The sequence below is a fragment of the Marmota flaviventris genome, chromosome 17, assembly GCF_047511675.1.
Source record: "Marmota flaviventris isolate mMarFla1 chromosome 17, mMarFla1.hap1, whole genome shotgun sequence".
Classification (NCBI taxonomy): Eukaryota; Metazoa; Chordata; class Mammalia; order Rodentia; family Sciuridae; genus Marmota; species Marmota flaviventris.
The window spans coordinates 53,372,540-53,380,853 of NC_092514.1; the positions used below are offsets into that span (position 1 = coordinate 53,372,540).

The window sequence follows — 8,314 nt, forward strand, 5'->3', positions numbered from 1 at the left end:
CAGTTAATTAGAACTCAGGAACTCTGGCTCCCATGAACTTGGGAGGTTCTAAGCAGAGAAACTTGTCTAACCCCACACCTGTGATGTCTGGCCCCTGGAGCCAGGGAAGAGAGGTATCCAGGCCTTCACTGCTTTACTCTGCCAAGGTCTCTCTACCATTGTTCTTCTCCACCCCTTTCAGAGTCCACTTAAGACTGAGCATATTCATCTCTTGGTCAGGCCCCAAGGACCCTTCTTGTCACTACCTCTAATCCCCAGCAACTCCCAGCACCTGCCCAGGCCCTGGCATTGCATGGCCTCCTGGCTGTACCCTCATTCTCTTGTCCTGGCCCTTTTCTTTCTCAGAGTGGAAAAACCCTTGGAAGATGATGGCCATGAAGACCTGCTCTCTGCTGTTGGTGCTCTTGTTTCTGGCAGTGGGGCTGGGAGAGAAGGAAGAGTCTTTCTCCAGGTAGGAAGGCAGAAGCCTGAGGGATAACCACGTTCAGGACTCAGTTCAAGGGGAAGGTGAGAAAGGGAGGAACCCCAAACTAAGAGGAAAGAAGTTAGGAGAAAAGTCTGCCAGAGACCTGGGTGTAGAATGAGAATGGAACCAGAGATTAATGAGTTACAGCTGCAGTGGGAAAGCCCAGTTAGATGGTTAGATTTCTGGAAGGATTTCTCAATGTCTGAGTTCTCAAGAAGATGGCATCATCTCCTGGTTTTTTTTTTTTTTGTTGTTGTTGTTATCAGGGATTAAACCCTGGGGTGCAGAAGAGCAATGGTAGATTGACTACTGAGCCATATCCCCAGTCCTTTTTATTTTTATCTTTATTTTGAGACAGGTCTCACTGAGTTGCTTAGGACCTCACTAAGTTGCTGAAGCTTACCTTGAACTTGCAATCCTCCTGCCTCAGCCTCCAGAGTTGCTGGAATGGCAGGCATGTACCACCTCACCCAGCCATCTTCTTCCTTTCTGATAAAAGCTTCAGCCACTCATTGATGCATGCCTTCACTCAGCTCTTACAGAGAGCCTCCAGTGCTCAGGCACAGGGGATATGTGAACAGGGACCTACCACTGCCTCCTGTCTTCCAGGAGACAGAAAAGAAGCTCTTAGGTCTATTGCAGATTGTCCTAAGAACTGGGATGAAGAGCCAACAATATGGTGAATATAGCAGGAGGCTCTGGTGGTGCTTTCAAGGACTAAGAGAGATTATTCTAAGTAGAGTTGGATCTTCTCAGATGCAAGGACACACCATGAGTCCCTGTCAATTTGGCAAATGTAAAGTTGTCAATGTGAGGGAAGCTGTCAAAAACACATATAAGGAGAATGGCATCATGTAGATGTTAAGACAATAGACCAGGGCTCAGGTTGCCTGTGGTGAGTCCTGGATCTCGCACCTTGGTTTCTTCACTCACACAATGCGGGTAGGGGTGGGGGTGTAGCCCAGTAGTAGAGCACTTGCCTACCATGTGCAAGACCCTGGGTTCCATTCCCAATACTGAGTGAATAAAAAAAAGGGGGGCAGGAAGGGGGGGATATTTCCTAGAAATGTTGTAAGGGTTAGATGATTTTATGTGCTAAAGTGTTTATAGAGAACCTGAGTCATAGTAAGTGATCTTCTGTGAGTTGTTGTTGTTGTTATTGTTGTTATTATTATTATTATTATTATTATTATAAAATGTGAGCAAAAGACCTGAATCAGACAGGGTCAGGGCAAGAGAAAGAAATCAGGGAACTGAGCTGGGTGGGTAGTGCATGCCTGTAATACCAACAACTCTGGAGGCTGAGGTGGGAGGATGCAAGTTTGAGGCCAGCCTCAGCAATTTAGCAAGATGCTGTTTTCAAAGGAAAAGAAAAAGAGTCAGATATGTAGCTCAATGGTAGAGTGAACTCTTTGGTTCAATCACCAGTACCAAAAAAAAGAAAGAAAGAAAACCTGTGATTCAGTCCTTTGCCCAGAATCTAAACACAACACACACACACACACACACACACACACACACACAATGTAGGAAGAAGGTCCTTGAACTGGGCAAAAAGCCCCAGGGAGCCGAGGACTTTATCTTCAGTTGTCAATGAATGAATTGACAACAGGGTGTCTCCATTAAAAACTGGCTCCCAAGAAATGGGGCGGGCTTGTTTTCATGTCTGCCTTCTGTTAGTAGCAATCCAATCCTTTACCTCTAAATTATGACCTCTGGTCCCTGCCCCTTCCCTGGCATCCTGGCTTCCATCTCTCCTCCCTCAGATCCCATGCAAAGGTTCCTGGCTCCCGACCTCTAGGACCAAGGTATGCAGAGGGAACTTTCATCAGTGACTACAGCATTGCCATGGACAAGATCCACCAGCAAGACTTTGTGAACTGGCTGCTGGCCCAGAAGGGGAAGAAGAACAAGTGAGTCATTTTGTACACCCACTCCTCTTCTGCCTGCCCGGGCCCTTCTGTGTTCAGATCAGGTCACCATATGTAGTCACATAGACAGGAGGTCACAAATCCAGTGGCACCTTTCACTAGATAAGGGTGGGGAGTTGGAAATGGAGATCCCGACTCTGGCAGAAGTCCAGTCTAGGGGCTGATAAGAGCCAGGGCCGGTCACCAATCCTTTACTACTACTCCTTTTTCCCCTTCCTCCTCCTCCTCCTCCTCCTCCTCCTCCTCCTCCTCTCCTCCTCTTTTTTTTTCTTCTTCCAACCCTTTACTATTACTACTTCCTGTTCTTTCTCTTTCTTTTCTTCTTTTTCCAATCCTTGTCTTCTTCCTTCTCCTCCTCTTCTTCTTTTCCTCTGCCTCCTCCTTTTTCTTCTTCCTCCTCCTCTTCCTTTTCTTCTTTTTCCTTCTTTCTGTCTCCTTCTCCTCCTCCTCCTCCTCTTCTCCTCCTTCTCCCTCCACCTCTTCCTCCTTCTCCTCCTTTTTCTTTTTTCTCCTCTGCCTCCTCCTCCGTCTTCTTCCTTTTTGTTAGAAGGATAATTTGTGGCATTGATTAATATAGCAAGGTGGCTACCCCATAGGCAGAGTTCCAACCCTTTACTTCCAAGAGGAGGAACTGGGGAAATATGTGGAAGCTCAGAGAGCATCCCCAGGGGGCCAGGAATGCAGTCAGGAGGCTGAAAGGCTGCCAATGACTGTCTGGTGGTGACCACTTCAGACTTTGGAAATAAGCCGCCCTGTACTTTCTTACTATAACAAGTCTCTTTCCATGCTCTTGCTGTTTGGTCAGCCTGGTAAATTTTGAAGAGGTGCCACTGGTGGAAGCAACTAAACATGAATGGTGGGGAGGCTGAGTGGAGAAAAAGGTACCCTTTCTCCCAGGACTGAGGTGCCAAAAGATTCAAGTGTCCTTAGGTCGGGAGCATCTGCAGTCTCCCCTAGCCTACCCACTCCCTAATCTTCTGCTTACTAGCTGGAAACACAACATCACCCAGAGGGAGGCCCAGGCCCTGGAACTGGCTGGGCAATCTCAAGGGAATAAGGAGGCACCAGAGCAGCAGAGGTGAGTCTCCATGTGGAAAGGGAGGGAACAGAACCTCCTGGGCCACCCCACCTCACTTTTATCTCTCCCACACTCCAGAGCATAAGCATTCTCTTCCTCCCAGAGTTCAAAGAGGAATCTCCATCCAGGCACAGTGGTACACACATGTAATTCCAGTGATTCAGGAGGCTGAGGCAGGAGGATTGAAAGCTGGAGGCCACCCTGGGAAACTAAGTGAGACCCTGTCTCAAAATAAAAAATAAAAAGGGTAGACAGAGGTTATAGCTTAGTGGCAAAGTACTTGCTTAGCATGTGTGAGGCACTGGGTTCAATCCTTAGCACTACATAATAATAAACTAATAAAATAAAGATATTCTATCCATACACAACTACAAAAAAAGTTTTAAAATGCATAATGTTAAAGTAAAAGACATTGTCTTCAAAAATAAAAATAAATAAAAGGGCTAAGGAGGGCTGGGGTTGTGGCTCAGTGGTAGAGCACTTGCCTCATATGTGTGAGGCACTGGGTTTAATCTCAGCATCACATATAACTAAATGAATAAAAAATATAAAACTCCATCAACAACTAAAAAAAAAAAAGTTTTTTAAAGGGCTAGGGATGTAGTTCAGCAGTAAAGCACCCCTGGGTTCAATCTTCAGTACCACAAAAAACTCCTGGGGTCAGGGCACAGTACTGCATGCCTCCGGAGACTGAGGCAGGAGGATTGTGAGTTCAAAGCCAGCCTCAGCAAAAAACGAGGCACTAAGCAACTCAGTGAGACCCTGTCTCTAAATAAAATAGAAAATAGGACTAGGGATGTGACTCAGTTGTACCCTTGTGTTTAATCCCTGGTACAAAACAAACAAACAACAAACTCCTGGGGTCAGACCAAACTCACAGAGGAGAGATTCTGCAAGTTTTGGGGCTAGAATTTCTTTTCTTTTTTTTTTTTTTTTTCTTTTTTTGCAGTGCTAGAGATCAAATCAAGGGTCTTGTGCATACTAGGTCAGTGTTCTACCACTGGGCTACACTCCCAGCTCCTGGGCAGTTTCTAAACATTGATGGGCCTTTATTTTGTTCATTTATTTATATGCAGTGCTGAAAATTGAACCCAGTGCCTCACACATTGCTAGGCAAGCCCTCTACCACTGAGCCACAACCCCAGCTCCTCTTTCTTTCTTTTTTAGTACCAGGGATGCTTATCCAGACAGGGTCTTGCTAAGTTGCCTAGGATCTTGCTAAATTGCTAAAATTGGCTTTGAACTTGAAATCATCCAGCCTCTGCCTCAGCCTCCTGAGCCACTGGGATTACAGGGGTTCACCACCATGCCTGGTTTGCACCAGCAAGTTTCTTCTCTTGGTTCTGGGAATTAAACTCAGGGATGCTTTATTTTTTATTTATTAAATTTATTTATTTATTTTTTAGAAATTCTTTTTTTTTTAAGAGAGAGAGAGAGAGAGAGAGAGAGAGAGAGAGAGAGAGAGAGAATTTTTTAATATTTATTTTCTAGTTTTTGGAGGACACAACAAAGATGTTGGTATGTGGTGCTGAGGATTGAACCCGGGCCGCACACATGCCAGGCGAGCGCGTTACCGCTTGAGCCACATCCCCAGCCCCTCAGGGATGCTTTACCACTAAGCTACATCCCATCTTTTTATATTTTATTTTCAGACAGGGTCTTGCTAAATTGCTGAGGCTGTTCTTTTTTTTTTTTTTTTTGAGTAAGAAAAAACTTTAAATGATAGGGCAGATGATAAGAAAAACGTGGCAAATACCTTGAAAGTCTTAGGAACTAAGGAAGATTAAAAGAGGAAATCGCGGTGGAAACGCGACAACGGAACACACCCGCTCTGCCCGCGGCTCGAGGTCCCATCATTGAGTCTGTTCTTGAGTTTGCGATTCTCCTGCCTCAGCCTTCCAAGTAGCTAGGATTACAAGCATGCACCATCATGCCTGGCCTTGTAGTAGATTCCTATTTGACCTTGCCTGTACTGAAGAGTGAAAAGGAAGCTCAGGATCTGAGAGCAGAGATAACCAATAGGCAGCTGTGTTGGCTCTGTCCCCACTTCCAAGGGCTCCTTCTGAGTCCTAGGTCCTGTATTTGCTTTCTCTGGGTGAGGCCCAAACTCAAGCAGGCTCCCATAGGCTGTATTCTTTGCAGCTCCCTACCCAAGAACCCTGGTGATGAAGATCTACTAAAGGAGTTGTTGATTCAAAAGCTGCTGGCCTGGATGGTGGACCAGACAGAGCTCTGCACACTCAGGTGAGGGAGTACAGTGGTTTTGGGCATGTTGCACAAAGGTTAGAAGCTTGAGCTTCTGGGTTACACATGAATTCAGATCTCCCCACCCCACAGTGCTAGGGATGGAACCCAGGGCCTGGGGCAGGCTAAGCAAGCTGAACCATACACCAGCCCTTATTCAAATCTCTGCCCCAATATACACTGGCAAATTACTTAGCCTTTCTGGACCTCGGTGTTTTCATTAAAATGAGACCTATTTAAACCATTTCATGGCGGGCTGATGTGTACCTCTGTGGTAGAGCACTTTGCCTAGCATGCCATTCTCAGCATAGGTTTGGGGGGGTGGAATGGGAGGATCATTTAATGGCATGGTGATGAAGTTTATATAAGATAATGCAAGTAATGAGCTGAGGGCCACACCTGAGGAGGAATAAGAGCTGAGAAGTATCAGCAGTTGTCATTACTACTGGGATTTCCCTCTCATCCTCCTCAAGTCCCAGTTCCCAGTTCTCTTACCTAGCTCAGCTGCCCATCCCTATTCTCAGATTTCCCTCTGGACCCTGGGGCTATGACACCTTTCAGTGATGGAAACTTCTGTAGTTGGAGGCTGTTTGCCCTGTTGTGTAGACACTGATGATCTCAGTGATTACCAGCTAGAAAATCTTTCAGTCTATGTATTGGGTCCTAGAGAAAGGGACTAAAGATTATGGACTCAGGCACCTAAGGATGAGACAGGACACCCATCCAATAGGCAGACACCAAGCTAGATACAGAAACTGAATCACATCCAGACTTTAATACTGGGAAACTGGGAAGGAATGGAAGGGACAAATCTGGAAAGGCGTCTGCCAGAGAGTAAAAAGGGAAAAGGGAATGTATCCAAGCTAATAGAAAAGAGATAAGAGAGAATCTCCATAGTAAGGTGGGTAACTGTCTCTGTAGTTTAGTGAATTATTTTGATTATTTATCATTAAAAAGGTCATTTGAAGGTAGGAGCAGTTTGGCTCCTGCTGGGCAATAGGATAAATAAACTTGCTGAGCTGACTCCCAGTTGATAAGGACCCCACCCCACCCCCCTCCTCTTGTTTCTCCACTTTCCCAGGTCTTAGTGACTGACCAACCCAGTTTCAAGATTGGACTCTGCCCTTCACTTACTCAACTCTTGCCTCCGCCCTACTCCAGAGTCCCCAAGAGAAACCAAACCAATAAAGTATAAGCTGAAATAAATCATTGTGCGCATTGTAAAAATTTATTCAAATGTCAACTGAGGGCTGAGGATATAGCTCGTTGGTAGAGTGCTTGCCTCGAATGCACAAAGCCCTGGGTTCAATCCCCAGCACCACAAAAAGGGGGAAAAAAAAAAGTCAACTGAGCACTAACAGGTTGTATTTGTGGGTATCTGTGTGCTTATGCTTCCCAATGAAAAGGGACACACATCTGTTCATTCATTCATTCATTCTATATACATTTATTAGAAACAAGGAGAGGACTATGCTAAGTACTATGTTAAAGCAGCAGTGAAGGAAACAGACACAATACTTGACCCTGAGGATTTTCAAGTCTAGCAACAGACAGATGCCTTAATCCCCACCCCCACACACCCACCCCATAAGGTGATGGAACCCAGGGGTGTTCTACCATTGAACTACATCCCCAGTCCTTTTATTCTGAGACAGTCTAGTTAAATTTCCAAGGCTGGTCTTAAACATGGGATCCTTCTTCCTTAGCCTCCCCTAGTTGCTGAGATCTTGGAATTCTGCCATGGTGCCTGGGTGTTTTTGTTGTTGTTTTTGTTTGTTTTCAATAAACCAGGGGTGCTTTACCACTGAGCCACATCCCCTGTACTTTTTATTGTCTTGCTAAAATTTCTTAGGGCCTTGCTAAATGGCTGAGGCTGCCTTTGAACTTGTGATTCTCCTGCTTCAGCTTCCCAAGTCACCAAGATTACAGGTATGTGCCACTGTACCTGGCACCCAGTACTTTTTTTTTTTTTTTTAAGAGAGAGAGAGAGAGAGAGAATTTTTGATATTTATTTTTTAGTTTTTTGGTGGATACAACATCTTTATTTTACTTTTATGTGGTGCTGAGGATCTAACCCAGCGCCCTGTGCATGCCAGGCGAGCGCACTATCGTTTGAGCCACATCCCCAGCCCCAATACTTTTTATTTATTTTTTATTCTGAGTCAGGGTCTTGCTAAATTGTCTAAGCCAGCCTCAAACTTGTGATCCTCCTGTCTCAGCATCCTGAGTCACTGAGATTACAGGTGTTCACCACCATGCTTGGCTCTGGTATTTTAGGGTCTCCCTATGTTGCTTGGGTGGGCCTAGATCTCCTGGGTTCAAGTGATCCTCCTCCCTCAGTCTTAAGAGCAACTGAAACTACAGGCATGTGCCACCACACCCAACAGACCTTGACTTTCTTTTTTCTTTTTGGTAGTAATACTAGGAATTGAACCCAGAAGCTCTACTGTGCTAGCTAGGCAAGCATTCTACCACCAAGCTACATGCCCCCTTCCTCAACCCTCTGTATTTTGAAACAGGGTCTGGCTAAAATTGTCCAGGCTAGCCTTAAATTTGGGATCCTCCCACCTTAGCCCAAATTGCTGGGATTATAGG

The 8,314-nt window shown here is 45.4% G+C and overlaps 1 protein-coding gene across 1 annotated transcript; it reads left to right on the forward strand.

Annotated features, from left to right (window-relative positions):
• The first annotated feature begins 365 nt into the window (after window positions 1–365).
• Gip (gastric inhibitory polypeptide) lies at window positions 366–5,723 on the forward strand. Its single transcript, XM_027924591.1, has 4 exons — window positions 366–451; window positions 2,233–2,379; window positions 3,386–3,475; window positions 5,618–5,723. The coding sequence occupies exons 1-4, from the start codon at window positions 366–368 to the stop codon at window positions 5,721–5,723; spliced, it is 429 nt and encodes a 142-aa protein (XP_027780392.1).
• Window positions 5,724–8,314: the final 2,591 nt, after the last annotated feature.